Raw genomic sequence first — 26,978 nt, 5'->3', positions numbered from 1 at the left:
CAGGCAAAGATACAGGGTCGTGGAGGGGATAGCTGTTAGAGGAGGGAGAGAAGACAAAAAGATAATGTTAGAGTACAATATTAACATACAGGGTTACAATTCAGAGTCAAAATGCAATAAAAGACAGGTTATGCAACTGGTAAGCAAAGCAACGTTACACATAGTTGATATAACTCTTTAGGATGTACATATTAATGGTGAAAAGTACATTTCAAATAAATAACTGTATAGCTAATAATATATAGAGCCTAGTGTTACAGCAAATCGCCACACACACCAGAGTAATGCAGTGAACGCATTCACGTTAACATAAACAATTCAATTGAAACACTTTCCAGTCTCTTTAGGAGGTGTAGATGGTGTAAATAGCAAGTCATAACACGGAACGCTATTGTATACAGAAATATGATATGTGAAAGCAATAGGTGTGAGGACTAGGATAGGAGCAGTCCCAATGTAAGGCAAACCTAATAACTAAACGCATTCACTTCTAAGTTAGCAACAAATTCAAGAGCAGTCACTTTGAAAGCTAGCCAAACTATCTAAAATTATTCACGTTTGCACAGCCCGTAAGTACTCATAGGTTGGAACAGCACAGCATACAAAACCAGCATTTGCGTGAGATGTAAAGGGTTCCTATACCAGCTTAAGCAGTATCGGTATCAGTATCAGAGGGGTCCCACTTATGTAGCGCTACCTGAAAGCTAAACGCATTCGCGTATAGCTGAGCAAAGATCCATGTGCTACAGAATCAATGCAGACAGTAGCGGAGTAGCATTACAAGAAAGACTATACTAAACGCATTCGCATTAATCTGTCCACCAACAATATTATTGCAATCCTACCAATTTAGTGCCACCTTAAGGCTGAACGCATTGGATGAGAACGCATGGATGAACCTCTGAGTTATAAAAGGGCACAATGACATTTCTAGTTTGACTAGGAATCCCTCTGAACATCATATGAACCATGCAAAAGGCCTTTCTTACTACTGTGGCAACTTGTTGATCGAAGGAGAGGTTTTCATCTACAGTTGTAAGAATATAAAGCACAGTTTCTAGCTTAACCTCCTCCAGCTGAGGTAATACCTGTCAGAAACTGTTTGCTGTCCAAAGGTGACTATTGCTGCATTTGCCCATATTTAATGTCAGCTCATTGTTTCAATATCTTTGATGGGCTTAAGGTGAACTATGCTGAAGCTTCAGAATATTGTAATGGAAAGGACAGCTGTATCAAGTTTGCAGTGATTAGATTGTTGGTGTTGAATTGGACATCTAAGAAGAAGAAGATAACAAAACGACCCGACCAAGTACAAATCCCTGCGACATCCCACTGGTTATCTCAATTGATGTGAATAATCGATCCTTTCTTTTGGGTTCTTTATAAGAGACAGTTAACAAGTCAGCTGATCATGTAAGTATTAACCCAGAGCTTACAGACCTGATCTGTGATTACAATGTATAGCAGAAAAGGTATAGTTATATACTTTTGTGAGACTGAAATACATGAGTCTCATGGACTGACAACCCTCATTCTATGCCTCTATGATTTCTCTAAAGAATATGCCAAGGTATAAACAGCATTATCTGCCCTTCACAAACCCATAGTTGCTTATATCAAGAAGTAGCAAATTGTTTATATCCTTCAGAAACAATCAGTATACTTTCCACAACCTTGTAAGTACACTTGAGACTCGTGGTTTGATAGATTTCTGAATGGCTGTGGATCCACCCTTATGGATTGCAATCATTGTGGCTTGTTGCCATGCGCAGGGGACAAAGTCTATGGAATGGTTGCTTTTAAATAAGATAAGCAGGGCATCTCTACTATTTTCCTTGGGACTGGTAAGAAGACAACTGTTGATATTGTCTGGATCCGAAGGGTTGGTGTTTTTTTATATCTCCCAGTGTCTGCCACTTCTCTGGAATAACCTCTCACTCTATATGAAGCAGAGCTCCTCAGTGACCCTATTCAAGCTCAGCCTTGACAACTGGATGTGTGACCATAAATTCACCCTGGAGATATCACCTATGTCCCTCAATGGACAAGGGCAGTTGGTGCTGATCACAGAATCACTGTGCTAACAATAACCATCTAACTATGGTCAATAAGGGTACATGGGTTATTACATTTCTAGGCTTGTAAAGGCCCTAGGGCCATTAGCCTAGTAACCTACTATGAACCTATGAACCTATGATTACTGAAATTGATGACGTTAGTAATATTTTGCAGTTCAGAGTATACTGTACTGCTGACCTCCAGGGAACTACAAGCTTATGAATCATCTGTAATGATCCTCATAAAATTTTAAGTCTTAATGGTTGCTTTCTGATTTGGCAGTGAGCTGGATTTTGTAGGAAGCCTTGGTTTTACAAATTAATTTCACACGTTCTTTTTTCTCAGCTGGCCCTGGATTTTTTTTAAGTTGAAAGAGGCCTTCTGTACTTGAGAACAGTCTTTTCTTTTTATTACGTAATTTATTTATTTCCAAATTCATTTTCTGAGATTTTGTTTTTGAATTTCTCAACGTACTTAAGTCTTATAGAAACATGGTTGACAATAATGCATTTATCAAGGATGTTATCATATTATTGAAAGCTGCACTTGCTGGCCTGTTGAAATCACTTAGCGTACAAGCCAAGTTTGTGTTGCAAATGGCCTTGCATATTTTGGGAGAGTTGCCTTTCCCAAAGTCCCTAGAAATGGCAGTATTGCATACAGTGATGGTTAGTATTACTATATCCCAGTCTTATTTTACAATACATTGTCATAACATTTTAACTAAGCAAATGAAAGGTAAGACAGCAAGCTGTCCAGTGTATTATTTCATGTGGTAGGGTTTTTCACAAGTTGCTTCAAGCAGTTTGAATTTATAAGGTCAAAGAGGCATTCAGCATATTTGTTTAAAAGGGCATAGTATAGTTGCAGATCTTTTATACCTATCTGTAAGTATGCTCATAAAGTTTCCTTATAATTCAACAACGTTGTTCAGATTATAAAGATTTCACTTTAGCACTACAATGTTTTATACTTTTATTTACGTATTTATGTATTGCTTTTGTTAACTGGGAAGGTCTTTCTGAGTGGAAAACCCCCTCTTCAGGGGTAGCCCAGGGAAAAAAGGAGAAAAGCTCCACAAGATACAGAGTGAATGTAGCACATGTACATACATACATACATACATACATACATATATACATAGTTTACTGAACTGATTAAGCATCCAATAGTGAGAACACAAAGACATGGACAAAACACATATGAATAGTCAGCACCACACAAGCATATTCATGACACAGGAAATGCAAATGTATGAAAACTTATTTAAGTGTACACCAGAAAGTATGTTTAGACAAATGAAATTTAGACCAATAGCATTCTAAGATAGCAGGACAGTGGTAATTAGCATTCTATGGTAGCAGGACAGTGGTAATCAGCATACTGTGGTAGTAGGACAGTGGTAATTAGTATTCCTGACCTTTCTGCTGTCTCAGTTTTGTAAGCTGTTGAAGTCTGCTTTCACTGTAGTTTCATAACATCTCAGAGACTCAGAGTTTACAACTACTCTGATAGCCAGCACCACTGGCAATTTGCTTCTTAACTACAATCGGAGCTAATCCTTGCAGATGATTGAAATCAGTCTTTTTAGATCATTGGATTACCACTGTAATCAGTTTTCAATAAATAAATATATTTTATTTGGCAAGTACTTTATTTAGCATAATTAAATAATGTTAACTAGACAAGTACTGCAGGCCCCAAAGACTTGTTTTCAAAATGATTTGGGAGAATTACAATCATTCAAACAATCCGTGAAGCAGAAAAACAAAGAAAATAATTACATAAAGAAAGACACCAAATTCTATCATTGTTGTAATGTCACAAACGGGTCAGACTGAGACTGCCCAGGATCGCTCATCAGAAGTCACTGGGTGTCAAGCAGACAATGCTATCATCAGTACTTAGACTGTGAACATATATTTAGTGCCGGAAGATTCAAAGGTTTTGGGTTCAATCACCACTGTAGATATTTGACAGCAGTAGAGTTTAAAAGACCAGGCTGAGGGAGCTGTGCTTTTACAGCGTCACCTTTCAGATGCATTGTTAAACACAATCTGTTCTACCTCATCTGGTGGTAGTTTGGATAAATGTTAAAATCCAGCTGCACTTCTTGGCAAGTGTTGGAGAATATCCTCAGCATTTTAGTCAGACTTCTAATGATAAATCAAAATCTCAATTGACCAGTGCAAAAGGGATCCCTGATGATTATTTTGAGTCAGCGCAGTTAACAGATAAAATTAATGCATGTAAATAAAAAAGTGTTTCTTCCCTTCACTGCTGCTTGATTTGGAATCAGCTACTCATATGTTTTAAGGATAACTGTTCCACTCTGTAATTTGTTACTAACCAGTTATAGTCTCATTTCTAATATACATAGTTGTGTTATGTGAGCAGATGTGCACATTTATATTTCATGACAACAGTACTATATAAATACCACCTTGGAACTCCCCTGAAAAGAGGACATTAGCTTAGTGGGACTAACCAGGTCAACAGAAAAGACAAATAAATTATTAGGGTGCTGTTTTCAATTCCTTTTCTTTGTATCATTTAGTAGCATGGCTGTGCTTTGCTACTCCTCCTGGACAGTAAATACAAACTGGTTAGCTTGAAATGACCAGGTACACTTATTTAATTTCACTTTCACTGGCACTGCTCTGTTTAGCTGTTTAGTATATAATACGTATTTTTTAAGTCCAGCCCTGGAACTGTGTGAACATCATAATCAATGAGCAAAATTTGCAACCATGCCTTGAAGGTAATTTAAAATGTAGCAAACTGCCATTGCGCTTCATATGTGCGCAAGCAATAATGAAACATTACAGAATTTGAACCATAAATCCAACATTGTTGGTTCTTGCATCTGAACCATTTTGACTTTCAAGAATTAAAAGGAGAGCATGTCTAAAAGCATAGCATGAACTGCAGTGATTTCCCATCTTCCAGTACCAGATTTCTGGCTGCATGGCAATGAAATTCAACTGTTGCCTTAAGTGACTTTTGTTTGAGTCAAAGAGGAAGTGGGGGACCTGTGAAAAAGAATAATAAGTGATCAGAGGGAATCGAGGTACTTTGTAGCAGGTAATCAGTCCACAGTTTAAAGGCAGAGGAATAGTCCCATATTGCATCATATGATAGATGTCAGCAGTTGGTGTTTCCTGGTCACAGAGTTGACAGTACAATAGCAGAGCCTCCTTGAAATTCAAAACACAAAATCCTAAGTACAGTAACATGGACAGAACGTAACTGTGAAGCATTTTTCTTTGCGGAGGGGTTGCCCCCCATTTCCATTTCTCCATACCCCTTGCTACCTATGCATTCAAGCTGTAAGGTCACACTCCCTGAGGGAAAAGGGCGCATTCTTTTCCCATGTTTTTTCCCCCATTAGTTGACATCATCATTGACTTTTTGAACAGATTCCCCCATCTCTTACAACGCCCTTTCTGTGCTCACCCTCCTTTAACAGCTTTAAAGGGGTATAAAACCACATGAGTAACACTGACTCATTGTGGAGATGATGCAGAGTTCAAGCAGTAAATATCACACAGCAGTCTTTGGGCTAATGCTCACATATTAAGGATATTTCCATGACTAGAATAGTATTCCATGGAATTGATTAAGTTACAGTAACAAACATCTTTTGAACGTAAAAACTGTAGGAACCATATAGTATGACCAAAGAAATTCTCAAGGTATCCTGAATAAAACAGTGTTTGTATGACAAGCTTTCTTGCTGGAATTCCACCTGTGGCGTAACATCAGAACTATACCTTTCACTGAGCTGGCTATCACAGTGTATCACTCATCTACACTGTTACCACACATACTGCAGGTTACCACCATATAGTGGCAGTGGCAAGCAGCATATTGATGTACTCCATCCAATAAGTGCCATACCATGAGCAGAGGTATCAGCCTGTCTTTGTATTGCCATTACTGTGATGGTAGCATCATCATCATCATCATCATCATCATTGTTTGCACTGGCTCTAGGTTGCCACTATCCCTGAACCATGTCCTCAGAGTCACACAACTTGATTGTCTATTTCACCTAGCTATGTTATATTATTGGCATTAGTTATCATGTTGTGAAAGCATTCCACAGATCGTTATGTATCCCCTTCCCATAGACTCTCATGTGATGGATAATAGTAATAAAGACAAATATTAAACTGAGAAGAAGCTGCCTAGAGCTGAGATACTTTGTGCGACACCTTACCTGAAGAGTCGTATCTCGTCTGACTCCTTTCTCCCCCATATGATCTTCATTGGATAAAGATTTAACAATCCCACCTCACACAAATTTATTTATTTATTTATTTATTTATTTATTGGGAAAGTCTGACTAGGCCAGAAGTCCATTTTCAGCGGAGGCCCGGGGAGAAAAGCTCCACAGAAATACAAACAATATACAATAATTAGATAGTACAACAGTATACATACAGTAAGATGCAGAATACATATCTTCTAGTTAGTCTATACAAAGTAGTATTCCATACAGGTTTCTAGTAGATACAGGCTTAAAAAGAAAAACACGAGCATTTCAATGAAGATCACTGTGAGAAAAATAAAGTTAGTGGTGTGTACATATTAAATAATAGTTATGACCAAATGACATTTCCTTGATATATATTTTGAGTAGTAATGAACACTGAGGAGAGGGAGAAAATGAGATAAGGAGGGGACAGTGTGTTGAGAGAGTTATAGATATCTTGTCAGTCAGGTGTGGCGCAGGAGCAATGCCAGTTCTTGGATAGATGTTCAAGTACTAGTTGTTTAAAACTGGTAGATTCAAGTGTGTTTTGGAGGGTGTGGGGTAGAGAGTTCCATAATTCAGCTATATGATTTGAAAATAGGGCTTCACCGTGAGTGTTTTTAGCTTTTACTGTGAGAAAGTTTCTGTCTGCAGATCTTAGACTTCGTAGGCATGAGTATGGAACAACAAGTTCCTTGAGGGATGGGCAACTGTCAGGATGGAAGATGATATTGTGTGTGAATTTAAGTTGGTAGAGATGAAGAAGGTTAGCTGCACAGCAAAGTTCTTTTTCATGCACATTTCCAATTTAATACCCTGGTTACAGCATGCAAGAGCTCTGGCACATAAAGAAAGACTGCTTACAGACTGCTGCTTATCTTTGCTTACACTGGTGTGAAGCCATATTGGAGACTCTTGCCTGTTATTTACGTACGTAAAGACCCTCAACAGTTGTGTACTGCTTTCACTTTCCACAAGTATCAGACACAGCTTTGCTCTCGCTACATTTGTTAACCTCCTTTCTAGGTATCTCCTTTTAGATTCCTGCTGTCACATGTATTTATGATGTTTTTAGCAATTACTACCATTTTTGCATTCTATATTCGCTTTGCATATTATTTTTTTTCCTGTGACACCAACTCATATGATTTCCTGGCATGTTTTTATCCCTTGTTTTCCCCTATCTCTCAAGTAACTTGATCTTTTTTTTTTTTAATAATCGCTGATTAGAACTTAAAGCTGGATCATCTTCTCTTGTATTATTTTTCCTGTGTGTTTTTTTTGTCCTGTTGTCCTGTATGTGTTAGATTTTATTATCAGTATGCTATTTAATTATATTGCTGAGTAAGCTATCTAGTATGAGGGGTCTGTGTTGATTTCTCTCTTTAACTCAAACCATTTAAATTACTAAGCAGTTCTAGAATCTAGTTAAAACAGTTTAACTGAAGATCGTGACAATGTAAAACCTACTGATGTTGGCTGAACAACTGTGTTTGTACTCTAATTACTTTTTCATAGAACAAACTTTAAAAGTACAGAATCACTTCTGCAGAAGCTAGGCTTTCTTTCTGCAAACATTAATACTGCCGACAGCTTTCCATAATGCTTTAATCATCTGTAACGTGTACTACACAACTCTCCATTCTGCAGATCAAATAAGACCAGTTTTGAATAACTTCTGAACTGGAGCAGACTATTTGATGAATGTTGTTTGCAGATTTAGCGGCAGAAGTCCTAAACACATTGAATGTTATGCCTGTGACAACTGTTTTCTTATTGCTATAGCGCCTTGTGCATTCATACTGAAATATAGGTCTGCACAGTAAAAGCCAGCGTACTGCGTAGTTTGGTTGTCATACAAACATGCCCTTAATAAACAAGTAAATTATTATAAGACCCCAATGTGAAGAACTCAAACTGTAATTTACAAGTCACATGCAATGAACACAGCTTTATAATCATTTAAGGAAAATAAAATACATGCAGGAGACAGCATATCCAGTGGTCAAAACTAGAAAGAATAATTTTCTTTAACATGCTGCATTTTATGATCTCTTGTCATATTAAAAGTGTCACCTTATGAGAGTTGCATTTCCTCACTGCAATTCTTAATGACCGAAATACTTTAAACTAAAGTTTTGAATGCACAAGAGTCATATTCAGCAAAATATTTACTATATATACTTATGTTCAAATCATATACAAATTTAGCAAGTCGGAATTATTTCTAAGCATTTTGTGTACTGTCATTTCAAAGTCTTAAGAACTTCAGTAACTACCCATGTAAACGTATGCTTGAATTCACCAGAATTCAGAACTTCTAAATGATTCTACATGGATGTATAAATAAAGTTGCATAAGCCTTAAACACAGAAACAGGATTATTTCAAAATGAATATGCTAGAAAGGCCAGATATTTGTATCTGAAGATAGCAACAGAAATGACTGTCAGATCAAACCAGATATTATTTACGAGTGTCTTTCCTAAGGCATCTTCAAACCAAATGAATGCAATATAAAACTAAATAAACAAACTAATATATAATAACTAAACAGATTAAACAAGAAAGCAGAGCAAATCAAAACCTTGTTTATATAAATAATGTTTAAATAATCATTAAGACGTCTATTTGCATGGGAGAATTTTCTGGGAAAGGTAGATATTTATTTTTGATACATTTATTTTGAAAACAGAATTCATACAACATTTTGGCTAAAGTGATAGAAAGTTTATGTGAGGCAATACCTATCTGTGTATTCTACAAATAATGGAAGTTAAAAATATAACTCAAGAAACAGTGCTGTTCATTTTTTCACATTGTTCCTTTTTTGTGTTTTCCCAGCACCATAACAAATAATTCAGAACATCTTTACTGATTCCTTCTCACAATGACAAGTAGGTGTATATGAGGTTGTTCTCCACAGCCCATGCTGAGGCATTATAAATTATAATGAAAATGGAAAACCTAAAGAGCGTAACAGAGTTTGACAGCTACTAAAAGGTGAAGAAGTAGTGCATTAAATATCTTACTGTGATCCTTACTGATTTCTGATTGGTGACCTTCTATACATGCACACATATAAAAAACTTTCATAGATAGTAGTACATAGAGCAATATTAAGCATAATACAGGATGAGCTCTATAAATGTTTATTTTATTTTATTTTTATTTATTTATTTTTTTTGCCTTAAAGTATACTTGTCTGGAATTTTCTTCTCAGATTTCCTTTATACATAGGCTGTACTGAGTAATGACAGTTCATTCAACCAAATATAACACATACATGTAATGCAGTCATGTACATAAAACTAAAGAACCCATAGATGAAGTAAGCCCCTGGTTATCCTGTTAACTGTAGAGGTATAGGTGACAGCACAACAAAATCAAGGAGATTGTCCTTGGGCTGCCAGAGGTAGAAGCAGTTCCATCAGGAAGGAAAAAAAGTGATGCCACAATAATATAATGAACTGAGGATAGAAAGCCTTCCAAAATCCACACTGATGGGAGAGTAGCCATTTTGCACTATTACCATAGAAGTATTTTTTTCAGCAGCCCTGGGGATTGTCCCTCACAATTTTAGACTTTGGCATTGCATGTTGCTAATTTATCTATGGCCATTTGATGTGAGGACCATGCACCCATTCTTTTCCTGGAAGTTTGTCAGGAGTGGGAGATCATTCACATATAGCATTTACATGTTGTGCTATGTAAATATAGGCAGGCATGGGCCCTCACATTTTCCACTTCTCTTTTACTGTTGTCTTTGTTAACCGAGTTCAATAGAAATGCCATTGCTGTAACCATCGAGTCCAATTTTTTTCTTATGTACTGATGTTTGTAACTTATACTGTTGCGATGAACAAAGCATTATCATTATTTCATTTTAAGATGATTTTCTTGAATGATCAGCTGAGAGATTTTAATGTGTCCATGTAAGGGAAAAGAAGAGAAGAACAAAAGGGTATACTGATTATCATAGTTAACTTTCTTCAAGACTGAAAAAACACCTGCATACCTGTCAACTGTCCAGATTTTCGCAGAATGTCCAGATTTTTTGCTCATATTTTTCATCTGTTCCTCATAAAATTTGTGGTTTTCTAGTAAATCACTGGGATGATCTGAGGACTAAAGTCACTAAGTAATGGCATATATTTGAGTTTCAGACTTCGGACCCTTCAAAAATGTATGTTAAAGTGAACCCTGTTACTCTAGCAACTTTCTAAGTTTATAAGAGCAATATTTAAAATATGTCCCTATCTTCGAGCCTTTGCCCCCTAGTTTGTCGGGCTTCATTCAGATTTCCTGCGCTATGAGGTTGAGAGGTATGACCGCCAGGTTTATATGATTGTCTGAAGAAAATGAAAGGAAGGAAAGAGTTAGATGTTTATCGTCTATCAAAGTTTGTGACGGAGGAAAATGAGAGTCTGTTAAAGAAGCTACATGAACATGACTACTGAAGACTGAAAACCACCAGTCATTAGTTACTGTCCTCCAAAACAGATCTGCACACATCTAAACAGCCTGGATGAATCAGGTAGATGGTTTCAAACTTTTTTTGGGGTGTGGGGACACCACTCTTCTCCCTGTGATTATGGCTATTGGCATGTTTCTCAAAGAACCCAGCATACAAGTAAGTGCAGGCATGTGTCATGGAAGTTTCTACATGCCACTGTATACCAAAACTCTTCTGCCTGCATCTTTTATTTTCTTTTTATGACACTGTCTATGGTTGTCCCTGGTCACCATCAAGAGGCAAACAATCAGAGTGAATATCCCCATCTACTCCGAGTGAGCAGAGCTGGAAGCAAGCAGTTTGATCATTTTCTTCCCATGTGGCATCATTGGCTAGTCAGACACTAGTGTCCAACAACGTTGACAGAACTTTGTTTCAGCATTACTAGGCTTCACTCGCTTACTCCTTGCTGAACTAATTAAGCACTGTTGTTGCAGTTGGTGTAACACTTTTTGACAAGTAAAATATAAAGATGTTTATGTATAACTGCAAGGAATGGTTTTCCCACTGAGGCCAGCCATGTGGCACAGAGGGATGGAGCTGGATTTCTGACTATGACCCAGTTGACACAGGTTTGATTAACAGCCAGGGATCTGGGGAAACTGACTAAGGACGAGTGCAACGAATCTCCAAATGTCTGCTCACTCATTTGGGGAGGAGGCTGTTGATTTTACCCTTTCACAGGAATGCCCACTGGAGAAGGCTTGGACGTGCATGATCTTCACACAGGTACGTGGCAACATGAGCTCAGCCATGGAGCACATGTACTGTAATAGGCATTGTGGATGTGCAGGAAACACAACATACTGAGCACTGCACTTGCCACCCAATGGAGGGTGACTGTAGGCCGGGATGCTAAGTGAATTCTATACCCTTGCTTCTTCTTCCTTGGTGTCTTCCAAGTGTGTGGCTGGGAGGAAAACAAATAGGTTAATAAGAAAATATGAGGCATGATGGTCATGCGCGGCAATTGGGGACAGGGCCAGATATATTAAAAAATGTTTCTGCTTTTGTGAACCTGGGTTATGATTCACCATGATAACCTTACCATGGTGAATATATGCTTGATTCGTCTTACTCTCTGTGTATGCCATCTGTTTGTTCTGTGTACCAGTGCAGAGAGATTGTCACCTTGTCACACCTGTTGCACTCTTGAGGTCAGTAAAAGTAGTGCTTTATTTTTTGTTTTAAATATTAGAAAAGAAATCTGGATTGAAAAAAAAGTGGTTTTATAAACAATTTCTTTTATCAGAAATGGTGACTACATAACTATTCATTTATAGGTTTATTTATTTGGCGACTAGGATAACCCGAATGGGTCATACAAGGCCCTGCTTCACCAGAGCACTGAGGAGAAAAGTTCCAGCAAATTTATAATTGAAACAATTACAGTGAAGGTATGTGTAACACAAAACATGATATGTGTCCCCTTTTAAGCAAAGGTCCCAGGAGAAATGCTCCAGGAAATTAACACTGAAACAATTACAGTCAATGTACAAGTAACTCTAAAACATCATTATGAGTTCATTTATTTATTTATTTGTTTATTATTGTTTTCCAAGGTACAGGACTGATCTCCATGGACTTTCAGACTTAGCCTGGGAGCCCAGATAAATAAAATAACAACACATGAAATGTGACTAAACTCATGTATTGCCATGGTTCTAAATTCTTTTGTAGTCAATGCTCTCAGGTGCGTGTGTGTGTGTTACAATGAGTACAAAAAATAATCAATTAAAATTATAAAAAGTGTTTAGGGAGTAATTTTGCTCAAGGAAAACCAAGCAGATACATGGCTAATAGGAATTTCTTTTTTTATTTCATACAGTTGCTGTAACAAAATAACACTTTGCAGCATTTATATCATCTAAGACATGGTGTGCTGTATTTAGCTTTATTTTTATTATGTACTTCTGTGCATCAGAAGCTTTGGCAAATCACTTGGGTTTTGTACGCAGTGGTGACTGGGATGGTACACAGCAGCTGGTGTTTCAGAGAATGCGTAAAAATCATGTTAGACACACCACCCATGAATTATAATGTATGTCATATATAGCTCTGAATGTCTCTGCATAGTATTTCTACATATTCAGACAACTTGTTATAAAGGCAGGCATGCTGGCAATTAGCAACAATGTTGTGTGTGTTTTTCTGCTCTATTTTAAGATAATATTGCCCCCCACACAAGGCAGTATATCTCGTTTTGTTCCAGACAAGGTCAAGGCAATTCCCAAAGTGCCACTGCAGGAGCGCATAAAAACACAAGGTTAAATATTTGAAGTTATTTATAATAACTTCTATGTTTAAAGCAAATCTTCCCAAAATAATTATTCCACCCCTTTCTAGCAATATATATTTTATTTTATCTTAATTAAATTATTAGTTAAATATTAAGAGTATACTGAAATGTTGCTGGAATAACACTGTTCTAAGAAAAGAAATATCAGGACAGTTTTATAGTGCCTTCAGAGGCTGTTTTACAGACATGAGTAATTTTTCAGACATGAGTAAACCAAGTACAATAGCTAAATATATATTATTTATCTGTATAGCAGTGTCAGTGATAATATGCAGTCCACTCACTCTGCTGTCCAGTGTTATCCTGAAATCCTTGAAATAGGTAGTAATCAACCTCCCCCACTCCCTTTGCATGGAATGCTTCATGTCTTGGACATGAGATTAAATGACAGTTTGCCTTTCATAATCATGCACTCATTTTAAAGTAACTTAAAAAAATGTCAGTCAGAAGTGTAAAATGTGTTTACAAGTTTGCATTGCTCTACCAGCTTGTGTAGATAAAATGTTAGTTATAAGTGATTTTACAGTAACAAAGAAATAAGACAAGTATGACGGCTATAAAATACAAGAACAGATGTTTAAAAACTTTTCTGATTAGCATCTTGGTTTTCAAGTGCCTGTACTTTGAACACATTTTCTCTTTATTTTAATAATCCATGCTTATTTGCTCACATTCAAAACTCGTATAAACATTTGGCTGTCCACCATTAAAGTTATGTTGCTTGACAGTTGCATTTTATTGTCATTAACCATTTTTTAGCAATATTTCAGGTTATACCTGTATGCAGCTGTGTGATATATGTGTATGTGTGAATTTTCTAAGATCAGAAATTCTTTAAAAGCATACAAGACATCATTATATTTTCGGTACTACAAATCCATCTGTATTTGTGTATGTCAGGTCATATGCCTATTTCTAAATGCAAGCTATCAAATTACAACTCTGTCAGTGAACATTACAGATAAGTAAAATAACAGCACATTAAATGTGACCAAACTGAGTTATTGCCATAGTTCTAAATTCTATTGTATTAAACTCCCTTAAGTGTGTGTCTGTATCTGTATCTGTATTTATGATTTATATGTGTGTGTGTGTGTGTGTGTGTGTGTGTATGTGTGTGTGTGTGTGTGTGTGTGTGTGTGTTTACTTATCTGTGTAGATATATATATATATATATATATATATATATATATATATATATACACACACACACACACACACAAATATATATATATATATATATCCATATATATTATGTAGTTATGCATATGTTGTGTATGTGAACTACATTTCAAATAATATTCAGATAGATTCAATAACTCTTGAAACATACAGAAAATTCTTTTACGGTCTGTAATTCCTCAAAACAGCGAGAATGCATTCATTTTCCGAATTACTTTGTTAATTTATACTTATTGTTTGTGTTTGACTAGTAAGTCCAAGTGTGTAGTTCCATTGTTAGTCTGTATAGTTATAACATTTGTAAGCGATAATACTAGAAAGGTATCTTTGTAAAAGAAACAACTCCCGCAATACACACACTTTTGATGTGTTATAAATCCTCCGTACATTGTGGAAGTAAAAATAACTTTCCATGTTTGCAGGAGAAAGACAGGAAGCTAGAGTTTGCCTTTTGTGTCGGTCTGGGCAGGGGGACAGCACCAATGACACATGGGGAATGCTTGGCATAACTCTCCCCTTTCTGTGACCTTGAGCTGCTCTATAAAAGGGGTTTGACTGTAGTCAGAGACACTCCGTACTGCAGCCTCTGTCAAGGTTGGTGGAGCATGCATTCTGCACTGTTTGTAGAGAACGACTACTAACAACAGCCTGAGCATGCGGCTACTAACCACTTAAGCACTCAGCTATGGATTTTACTGTTAACCAACTCAAATACTTGTAGAACAGCTCAGGGAGATGGTACTTTACTAACCAGTTGAAAGTAACTGTGATTGAAGTGTTCAGCAACACCGATGTTGAAGTCGGGAATACTATTATGCAGGTCTAAAACAAGCGACCAGGTCAGATACAGGTCTATGTTTCGATAACAAATATAGTTTGGGGGGGGGGGTTGCTAGATTCTGATTAAATTTACTTTTTTAATGCATTTTCCTATGCATTGGAAGATATTTCAGAGATGTACCAGTTGCTGATTTGACCTGACTACAGACAGAAATGATCATAATAGTTTGGTACTGTGACTTATCTATATAGTTAAACGTCAAAATGAGCATGCTTGATTTTCAAGTCACAGTTATATTGTCTTGTTTGTAAATCACTAATCTGACCAAACTGCTATCTTGTGCATATGTGTTTTTTAATTATCTGAATATACTCTATGTGGATATAGCTATTTAGTACATATCCAGGGTCAAATAGTGCTATTAAAGATTGGAGTAATATTAATCTAGTTGTTTAGGATTTTTCTAATTTAATTAACATAGTTCTATAAAAGTAAATGTCCCAGGAATGCAAGAATACGATGTGACTTTCGGTGGCTGTATTTTACTCTGGAAAAGTCAGATTTGATTTCTGGGTGTTAGGGCACCTTTTTATAATTTCTCATGGGACATAAAACTTAATAAACTGATGTCCAATTTATACTTTCTCATGGGAACTAAAACATAAAAAAGAAATGTGCTGTCCATGAACATTTTAGGCACTTCATTATAAGTGCTTATAACCGATTGCGCATTTGATATCTGATACGATGGATCTCCTGTGGCAGGTAAGTATACTGTATTGAATAAGAAGTAACACTATGTACCAGTGGAAAGACAGATTTTGGAAAAGATGATCCATAAGTCATGTGATAACCTAAAGCTGTAGCCAAGTATACTGTTTCAGTTAGTCTAATATGGTATAAATAAATGAGTGAACAGGAAATCTAATATGGATACGTAGAGCACATCTGAATGCTTCCAGGAAATAGAAATCACATGCATCAGTGTTATGGATTATGAATTGCAACACAGCTACACAGTGCAAGAAAACAGGGTAACATTCTGTTTGAATCAGGAAGCCATTTTATACGGGCAGTAACACTCTCCAGAATGGTGTGTGTCACATTTTGATTTACTTCTTTTGATGGGAGTGAGTGGGATTGGGGGATAGGAAGGGAAGATGCAGAATGTATGTGGTACTTGGTTACTATATAGGATTTCAGTGCGCTGCTCTACACTTTACATAGTGTCACTGGTTCTTAAAGTCCACCGACTCCTGTTCCAAGAAGTATATGGCTCATTTCTCTCTGTGCTTACATATCAATCAAAGTAGACTTGCATAATTTAACTAATATTTAGACTGACTTTTTTCCCTTCAAAATCTGCATTTTTTTAGGACAGATTTATTTATGCATTTTATGTGGAAAAATATACATTTCTTACAGACTACAGAAACTTGCAGCTGACAAATTCTTATGTCCTATATTTGTAATTTCTATAAATGCATTCAGTTTAAAGTGTTTAAGTAATCCATTTATTTGTTAATGCAGTTGTTTATTCAGACTGCAACACTTTTCATTTGTGAGAAAGTGCTCATGTTGTATAAATGAAAGTGAAACGTTGCTGAAAAATAGGGTCTAATTAGCATTAGCATTTTTAACATATAAAGTTTTGCAATTAAGAGTGACATATTATCCTGAGACTTAATGGATACAGAACAGTAATAATTCATTCTAGAATACATTCGGTTTAACAAAACAATGAGCATAGAGTTAATCTGTGGCAGTAGACTTTGGACATCTGATTTGTATCAGACACTTTTTAGTGTTACTTTTATCAGTCAGCTCATATGTCAAGAAAGAAGAGAAAGCCTGAATTGGGAATATTAGTATTTTGGCTGTATGGGAAGAAAAAAATGTCTGGTGATATAGTCAAATAGGAAATTATTCAGAGAACCTTCTTTGAAACTTTGGGAAGCATCACTGTTTCTGCCCCCCCCCAATCAAATTTGAAATGCCTGGTCCTGATCTCCCCCATCAAATTTGAAATGCTGGGAAATAAATTCCATATATTACCTGGGAGAGCATTATGTTGCCCATTGGTACTGAAAGACAGCAGAAGCGCTGTGAATTAATATCCACAATTAACACACCATCACAACAAAATCAAACGCAATGTACCAGATTCAGGTTTGCAAGATGCTGGTAACTATAAGAGCCAGTGTAATTTTCTTCACAGCATCCCAAAATTCTGGTGACAGCATATAATTCACAGAAATAACAATGCATTCCCTCTCTTTTTCTCTCTCTGTTGTGGCAGCCTTTGTACACTTTCCTGTATTGTTACATTACTAATCCCAGCATTCTACCCACTATTAACAGTATGCCCCAGTTTGGTGATGGGATTACCTTGGCTACCATCTTCCTCCTAATAAATGCTTCCAAGATTAGTTCTGGAAGAATGCGTAGCATGATGTTCTCCATTTTACTTACTATCTGAGAGTAAGCAATTTATACGACTTGCTTGTGGGTACAGCTTTGGAAATAAAGGGGAAAGAATTACACTATTTTGTTCATGAATTATTTGTAAAGAAGTGTTGCAGAAACAGAAACAGGTTTTAGAAAGATAAGGCAGCACTTTAAAATTCAAAAGGAATGCAGCATTTGCTAACAGTACAATACCAGGAACTTTATTAAAAGTGAAAATAAGTTTAGTAACTGACAGCCTGTGCCATATGAAAAGCAGAGAGAATATACATTGTTCAGTTTCTCTAAAAAGCAGAAGAGAAGTTAGTATACAAATAAAAAGAGACAGTAAAATTACTGAGTCACAATGAGCACATTGTAAATGTGTTATACATTGCTAATCAACCACAGAGGGTGTGCTGTGGCACAAGGTTTGCCCCCTCTAGGGTTGAATAACTTGTTTTGTAAGATAACCCCTGTAAATAGCTTATTGTTTTTATAACTTGGTTTGTATTTTATTTCTGATTTCTGATCTCTTACAAGGTCCAGTAGGTATTGTTTTAATATAATAGGATGTCAATAACCAATCAGTTTTAGAAAGAGTCATTAATAATATTAATAACAATAACAACAACAAGAATGATGTGTTAAGGATTGTCAGGTCCCTCTGAGCAACAAACAGTAGCAGCTGATATAATTATTAGTTCTAAGACGTTATGGCCTTCAAAATTCTCCTTTACACTTCTCACTGATACCTGTATAGATGCATGCGATGTGTCAGATTCACATTTGCAAATTAATGGCAAAACACCTTTTTTCTTTCACAGCAGCACAGCTGCAGTATGTAGCATCAAAGTCAACAAAATTGACAGATGTTTTGTCACTTTGAAATCTAAGAATTTAAAAGAAAAAAGCACAGTGTTTCCTATATTTTTCTAAACATACTTTGAATTATAGCAACTAGTACTACAACTTAATTTAGGCATGTCAATCATAATGCTTCCTAAAAGCTGTTATTCCATTAAGATGGAACGTTGGTTCTTACATGTATGGCTTAATATGAGCAAAATCCATTACCATCAAACTGAACATAATTTTGTTGTTGTTATTGTTGCTGAAAATGCTGTCTATACTATTTGCATTTTAAATCCCAAAGTGAGATATTTTCAAAACAGTATATAAAAATACTAAAAAAAAAAGCTTCCCAACCAACACAAATAGCTTTTTAATAGTTGTTTGCATCATTTAACGCCTAATTATGAGTTTCATATTAAAGCATCAGTCTCTTACAATATTTAGACTAGGGATAAAAATATTTTTTCTTAATTATCAAAACTTTTACATTTTTAAGAACACAGGTGGCCAACTCAGAACTGTTCAGTGTATGGAGGCATAGATGGTGACAGCCCTTAGTCATCACCTGTACAAGGGCTCGTCATAATTCAATATCTTAAACTCTTAATTTTTTGTTGCCCGAGTAAAATGTATCAGATCACATACCTTATATTTCTGTTTGTACAATGTCCATAGTGGCTGTAAACAAGAATCTAAAAAGCTTCACTATATACCAATTTATCCTGAACAAGTCTATAAATAACTTAGAAAGTTAGGTTCCGATTGTTGATCTGTTAAATTTGCATTGCATTAAAAATGTAGTTCAGGAGTATTTTCTTTGTCTTTTTTTTTCCACATGGAGGGAAATCAAGTTATTTCTTGTAATTGTAAAGTATATGTCAACATATTATTAAGAATATGTAGCAGGAAAACAACTTTGTAATGTTTAACTGGTTATACATTGTGGATTTGGGAAGTGAAAACCTATTGACGAATGTGGAAAATTTAGCATTCTTTACAAATATATAGCACAATACTCTCTAGCAAATTATCTGCTGAATTATTGCACTGTGTGGTGGTATTCCCTATAAAAACACTGTGTTCACATCTCTTCTGGCAGACAGGTTTGCTGTGAAATGTATTCATTCTGTTTCTGGAGACATGTTTTATTGCTGCTGCAGAGTTTATTTTACACACCTCTTTTTTTCTCATTCAGGTCAAAAGTGTCTTATCACCACCAGTCAGCAAAAAGCCTCAACTAACGCAGCGAGGATGTCTGTGTTTGACATATCTGAGTTTGGGGAAGCAGCTTCCTTCCTCCGCAAAAGTGATAGGGAGCTCATGAAACTGCAAACCATTGCATTTGATGGTAAGGAGCAAACATTTATTGTTATCAAAACAGTACTTATTTATGTATTTATTTATTTACTTACTCAGCCATCATCTTTTGTTTATTGGGAACGTCGAACTGAGCATACAACTCCCATTCTCATTTGAGGTTTGGGTGAGAAAAGTTTCTCATAAAATACATTTTTACAATGAACAAAAGTAAAAAAAACTAAACATTTTAAGCATTAATTTGTAAGTAATATTGCGACATAAACAGTAAATATATTTATCACACACTTTATAAGTTATATTTTCATACATAAGTCAGACATGTAATATCTAGATTTTGATCATGAAAATCAAAGGAGAAAGGGACAGAGCTAGACCTAGGAAGATAATCATTTTTTCACTGTTTTGCATCAGAAAATGCAATCCACACATTTCTTCAAACTATATTTCTGAGCATTGAGATGGCCAGCACTAAAACCAAAATATTTCCTTGTGCTTCTTCACATTTTGTCTGCTCATTTTGTCCTGCTCCACATTTATTTTACAGATTAGAATCCCTGGCCAAACTTCCTGGCTGTCTGTTATTACGAAGATCATAGATTTTGTCGGTCAGGTATGCTACCTTTAAAAAGACAGCATTTATTTTAACTTCCACATCTTGGCAGTTCCTGCCTGTTAATTGCCTCTCTGTACCCACTACAAGGGATACATGCCATTTTGGTTTTCATTCTCTTATTTGTAACTCTCTGCTGTTTTACATCAAGGATGCAACTTATTCTAAACATATAATTAAGAGTCTGAAAAGTTTTTTATGTACTCTTTACAGTCATAGTATCTACAGGATCCATTTAACAGTATTAAACAGTACACATACACATGAACATTCACAGTACCTGCAGAATCTGTTTAACAATATTAGCAAATGGCTTGTTCCTCACATTCCCACATGGACATTTACACTGATGCATATTACTTGAGACTTTTTCACATTTGTGTCAGTAATCCGCTGAGAAGCATCACTCGGGAATGGATAGCTACTTACTACATGAGTGCATACTACAGTTTGACAATCTGCATATCCTGTGCATTGTAGTTACACATGGTCTCATTTGTATGACCTTCTTTCATTTTCATTTATTTGAATCTATGCTGCACTGACGTTACTCCCTAAGTATCCCCCCATAAGAGGAATCTAAGCTCAGACCGAGCTTTCTGATCAACATGACACAGTAGATAAATATATCAACTCATTAAGCCCGTGCAACTGTCTGCCCACTGTGAAAAAAAAAAAACAGGCAGCTGTATTAGTGTTCCCATTCCTATACAGAAGACTGCCGAGGTTATTACAAAGAAAACCAGCATTAAAATATGTGTTCTTTTACATCAATTCAAGCAGTTCTGCTCTGAAGTGAGAAAACTATGAAAAGTTATACTGAATTTTACTGTATAAATTAGCAACAGAAAAAAATAGATTTGTTTAATAACTGCGCATCCATCACTATCCTATGCACATTTGTTCCACCTCTTTCACTGTATTTATAGTCCTTTTCCTGAATATTCCACTGTGCTCCAGTCACATCCAAGTACAGATGTATTTGCCATATGGAAAAAGGTGCAAAAATTACTACCAAATGGATTCATATGAGAGAATTAACATATTATAAAAAACACAGTGCTTTAGACCTTTAGTCCTTTGTCTTCAGCAGGCTTAGGGTGGTTTGAATTACTATAGCACCCTTAAGGATTATTGTCTAAGTTAGTACCCTTAACCACACATAAAAAGTAAATTAAAATGTTTATAGTAAACAAATGAATACAATCTTTGATGAAATGTTCACCTCTGTGAAATGTGCTAATTTGGAATAAGTAACTCTGTAATTCACTGTGTGGCGATTTGGTGAGAGTACAAGTTTAAACTTTTTTGATTCTAAATTAAATTGCCACGTTAGGGTAGTAAGTGTAGCTATCAGGATATTTTCTCCAAAATGCAGGTGAAGTGACTTTTAGCTTTCAGACTGATCACTGACTGTTCATTAATAGCATTATTTAGATATTAAGTTGAACAGATTATTTTTTCCAAGCACCTGCAAACCCTTTGCATAAAATCCTATTACAGGCTCTAGCCTATACATTATTCTAGATTTAATTTGTAAAGTAAGTTTTTTTTTTCCTAAAGACTCACTTGTTCATATTAGCATAATCATGACATGATACAGAAAATACATGCTGGTTTTCAGAGACCTCACATCTCTACTAGCTGTGTGCTCTTTTGTTTTTATTCCAGGACCCAGTTGCAGTATAAAACTGCAGAGATACTTTCTATTAATGTTACATTACTGCTGTGACAACAGATGGCAAGCATGCACTTAAATATCAGCTGGTGTGTAAAACTTTTATTTTATATTCACTTTAGGTGTTAATGTGGTATTGGCTATCTGATATATAGCCACATAAATGCCACCAGTGCAGTTATTTTCTGTTCAATAGCCACAGTCAGGGTTTCTGTAAAAACTGCCCCCATAGTGCCTTTTTTAGGCAGTGTACAGCTAATGTTACTCCCAGCATAGTATCAACCTGCGATTTGAAGTTAATCCAGGGCTTTTCAGCAATACGATTTTCTAGGAGCATAGAGGGAGAACTGTAACATGCTGTGATCTGACAGTCCTGCTTAATGTGATCTGGTACTGTAACATGCTGTGATCTGACAGTCCTGCTTAATGTGATCTGGTACTGTAACATGCTGTGATCTGACAGTAATGCTTAATGTGATCTGGTATTATAACACGCTGTGATCTGACAGTCCTGCTTAATGTGATCTGATACTGTAACATGCTGTGATCTGACAGTCCTGCTTAATGTGATCTGGTACTGTAATATGCTGTGATCTGACAGTCCTGCTTAATGTGATTTGGATTTCTGTCAGTTAAATTTCTGGGTGACTACAGATCTGCCTAGAAGTAATTTGGCCCTTATCGAAAATGGATAGTTCACATCAGTTACAAACTGGCCAAAAGGTATAGTAGGAGTAAAACCCTGGAATGGAGAGAGTGCTTTCTGTACTTTTAAATTGTGTTTCTGTAATAATACACATGTTGTTCTAAATGCAACAGGACCTCACGATCAGGCAATTTGTTATTTAGACTCCTGGCATTGAGCAGAGTCTCCTTGATGATTGATTTGTTTTTGTCGTAGGCTGGGAGTTCCATCAGCTGATACATATTAGATCTCCCTAGAATGACACCAACTAAGCAGTCACTTGTTGAAGCCAGTCATCTTTTCCCTGGCATTATCTGAGGAAAAGGAAGGCTTCTGCTCAAAACTAGGGTCTTACCTCTATTTGTGATATGCATGGAGTGCTCTGTCATGTCTCTCTGCATATTCCTTAGGATTTTGAGATGGAGTCATTCACATCCACATGGACTACTATCATATCATAATTAGATTTCTTCGGCTTAATGGTCTTTAGGGCCATTGACATGTCAGTGGTCCTGGCTCATGAAAGGCAACTCACTCTTACCCTCTCTTTGTCCAGCATCATGAGAGCTGAGTCTGTGAGTCTGACAACCTTTGGTATACTTTTGTTAGAAGGTAGTCTTAAGTGCACTAGTTTTAAAGCAGTTAATTACTTGATGACCGTTTACTATTCCAGTGCTATGAGGTGTTATAGTGTTTGATTTAGGCTGAGCCCTAGATTTACTAGGTCTTGGAGGCCTAGGCAGGGACTTTTTAATGGCATCAGCGTAAGATAGTTTATTATGTATCTGAATGGTATATAGTGGTGTTGTGTGTTGCTCACAGGTTGTGTTAGTTTGTGAGAGTGAGGCTACTAATTCAGCTAAGTACTTGCATCTTTCCAATATAGATAGCAAGAAGCTAAGCAATAATTCATTGCCTGGGAGCATTAGGAAATTATTACATTGCCTGAGTATACCAAGAGGTGATAGGCTGACAGCTGAGTGTGGGCAAGCTGGCTGACCTTTCATTCTTAGTCCAAGAATACTATAAGGTATTTGTGATGTAAAAAGGGATTAATAATGATATAGGAATATGGCTTAAGATTAAAAAAATGGCTCATATTTGACCTTAAACATTTGACATTTGTTTTGTAAAAGGGGAAAAAGTAATAAAGATAACATGAATAAAAATTGTTCATGAATATCTAAGACATTATTGAGTTTGAATCAACTTAGCAGGTAGTGCATGAATACAGCTACAGACTCTTATTGGGTGTGAGAAAGACTAGGTTTGTTTGTAGAGAATTTGTCCCGTGAGGACATGCATATGGAGCATTTCTCCCCGGGCCTCCGCTGAAAACAGGCTCTGTGGAACCTAGTCGGACTTTCCCGGTCAACAAATGATAAATAAAACAAATAAAATAAATAAATATATAGTGCAGCATTGTATGACACTGTGTAGAGCAGTGCCCTAGCAGAAAACAAAAAGAACCAATAGAAAATTAGCTATGAATTCAGCCAGAAAATGTCTATTTCTCTGCCATAGAACCAGTACCACGGGTTCTTAGAAGCAGTAGCTAGTTATGGCAGGGAGAAGGGGCAACTCTCCTGGATGCAAAATGGGGGGGGGTGCAATCAGCTGATCTCTATCACTCTTTAATGCAGTTCAGCTTTTAAAAGCTGGTGTTACATTTGTGGTCAGATCTGAGCACTGTAGTACCCCATTTGTGGTCTAAACTGTAGCAACTGTTTGCTACACTTATTTTTAAAATGAAACATGAGCATTGCATCACTCTGTGTGGGGTATAAACTTAGCAAATGTTTGCTACATTTGAGAAGAAATAAAGATTTTTTTTTTGTTTGTTTCTTGGGATGGGAGGGAGATGGACATGTCATGCATCAGGCCACCTAACTGGTGTGCCAGTAGAGGGAGTAGACATTTTTTTTTCTTTTTGCTCTTTATTTGAAGAGCTGGGGGGTTCAGTTTGGGTGCTGTGTCTGCAGGAAGCCAGCCTGCAGTCTTGCTGAAGTCCGTTTTTTTTTTTTTTTTTGAGGGGGTGGACGCTAGTTTGTGTTACTGGCACTGGGCTGTGGTTGACCCAGCTATACTTCTACTTAGAAGCTAGTTAGCACTCGACCAGATACTAGCTGGAAAACTTACAGAACAGCAGCAAAGTTTAGGCCAATGCATGAACACAAAAGAACATTTTTTAACAAAATAGTCTGCTGATATTTTCCTCTGGTGCAGTCACAGCATATAAGGTCGCATTTTTCCTTAAGGGAATCTACACAATTCAGTGCCTTCTTTGAGATTAGGGGTCTGTTTAATGTTATTGAAATAGCACCAGGCTTCATTGTTCATTTATAAAATGCAGGAAATGCAGAGCAAGGCAGCACATGAACTTATAAAAATTTAGTCTTGAACTGGGGATGAGTTTGACAGACGAGTATATTTCTGATAGTCTCAAGAAACTTGACTTGTCTGATGGGAAACCAAAATAAATGTGCTAAGTTTCAATTAAGAATAGGAGAACAAGTTTGCGTGCTGCCTTGCTCTGCATTTCCTGCATTTTAGAATTACTGGTTTACCGGCTTTTGTTTTCGTATTGTTCATTTATAAGAAAGGCACATTTATTGATCTGTCACTTCTGTGTGAAATATGCTAGTAATGCTGAAAGAAAATGTTGGATGAAAAGATGGTGAAAGGGGATGTTGGCTTTTACATTATTTTTTGTCAGTTTTCTTGTGAATGGTTAATTTAGGATAGATGTTCAGAATTTTTGCAACATCGTTGTGTGGAATATTTAATGATTAGTACCTTTATGGATGCATAGTGATGTTAGCTGCTGCTTGCATTGCCCTTTTACAGGTAAGAAGAGAGCATGGGTGTCTGATGACAAGGAAGCCTATACAGAGTGTGAAATTCGGGAAACCGCTGGTGGCAAAGTCACCGTGGAGACAAAAGGAGGCAAAGTAAGTAAATTACTGTTGATTTCCAGACTTTTTTTATTAATAAGCAGGCTGAAAACTGCCCCCCCTCCCTCCCCTCAATGAACAGAATTTTAAAATTCTGCTTCCATTATATTGTACCATTATGTTTCAAATTTTGTATTTTGGTCAATATTTAATATTCAAAATGACAGTAAGCAGCATTTTAACACTGAAACTTATGCTAGAAAAAAACATGAATCTTAAATTTTCAAGATCCCTTTGGAATTTTGCAAGCTTAATGCTTGTCAATCATTTGTGGCTGCTTTCCAGCTTTTTTTTTTTTTTACATCAAGCCTTCTGTATTTTTTTAAGTACCTGACTTTTATTATACAGACACAGTAGCATAAACATAACATTCTATATTCCTCATGCATGGTGCTCTTATTTTCTGGATCCATTAGTCAACCAGATTTTAATGGTCCATAAAATAACTTTTCTTAATATGAAATATGTCAGCCCAGAACTGGTCCTTACAGTATTCATAGATTCCAGATAACAAAGAGCAATCACATTTTTACTGATGCAAATTAAAACAACAATTTGGAATCAGTTCAGTTTTGCTGAACTGTACTGTCATTTTTACCTTCAACAAAAGGGATTTTCAAACACTTGAGCTACACCCATGAATTTTATATATATAAATTGTTTCTTTGCATTGTGTGGAATGCACAAAATCTACAACTGCTTTTGCTGTCAGAAACCATAGAATACCTTGGTTGTTGAGTGCAGGAATTCCCAAAATGGACAATGGCGAGCATTATTTTCATGTTGAGAAGAAGGTGCAGTAGTGGTAAGTGGGATGGAGAATGTGTGTGCAGGTTTTATAGGTTAGAGTTAGAGTAATGGCTAAGAATGGGGGCAGGTTTCTTGTGCATATGTGATAATGATGATGTGTGTATATGTGTCCTATTTAGTGGTACTGTTACTCAAACAGCTTTTAGTAATGTAAAGATTAGGGGTGGGGTTAGGGACGGGAACGGGGTTAACACATACAAGTCAGGTGGTTTGGGGGGTCCTAATCCCTGCCTCTAACGCCAGTCCTACACATTACATTACTAAAAATCCTTTTCTTAAAGTGTATCTGAAAGTTTATGGTCTGTTTTATTTTTGTATTTTTTTGGCACTGATTAGAAAAGGAGACTATTCATTTCCTTTTTCAATTGTTTTTATTTCAGCAGTTTCACCTTTGGGTCATTGTCCTGTCGATGTACAGTCATCATAAATATGTGATGCAATGCGTGCCAATGTTTCTGCACATCAGCATTTCCAAATACATACTTATACATTATACATACAGACTTTGTGTGTGCGTGTGTGTGTATT

The 26,978-nt window shown here is 36.3% G+C and overlaps 1 protein-coding gene across 1 annotated transcript in view; it reads left to right on the top strand.

The window, feature by feature from the left end:
* The first annotated feature begins 14,832 nt into the window (after nucleotides 1-14,832).
* The window catches only part of LOC122817039 (myosin-7-like), a 206,537-nt gene continuing 194,391 nt past the window's right edge, over nucleotides 14,833-26,978 (top strand). Inside the window, exons 1-3 of the mRNA XM_044090174.1 lie at nucleotides 14,833-14,906; nucleotides 19,589-19,741; nucleotides 25,534-25,637. Of these exons, the coding sequence (XP_043946109.1) occupies nucleotides 19,645-19,741; nucleotides 25,534-25,637 (201 nt within the window). The 5' untranslated portion in view covers nucleotides 14,833-14,906; nucleotides 19,589-19,644. The remainder of the gene's footprint in view (nucleotides 14,907-19,588; nucleotides 19,742-25,533; nucleotides 25,638-26,978) is intronic.

The sequence above is a fragment of the Protopterus annectens genome, chromosome 12.part0 (assembly GCF_019279795.1).
Source record: "Protopterus annectens isolate FY-2018-M chromosome 12.part0, PAN1.0, whole genome shotgun sequence".
Classification (NCBI taxonomy): domain Eukaryota; kingdom Metazoa; phylum Chordata; order Ceratodontiformes; family Protopteridae; genus Protopterus; species Protopterus annectens.
Note: the sequence above shows the minus strand (reverse complement) of the source record. Positions and strands in the feature narration are given on the sequence as shown.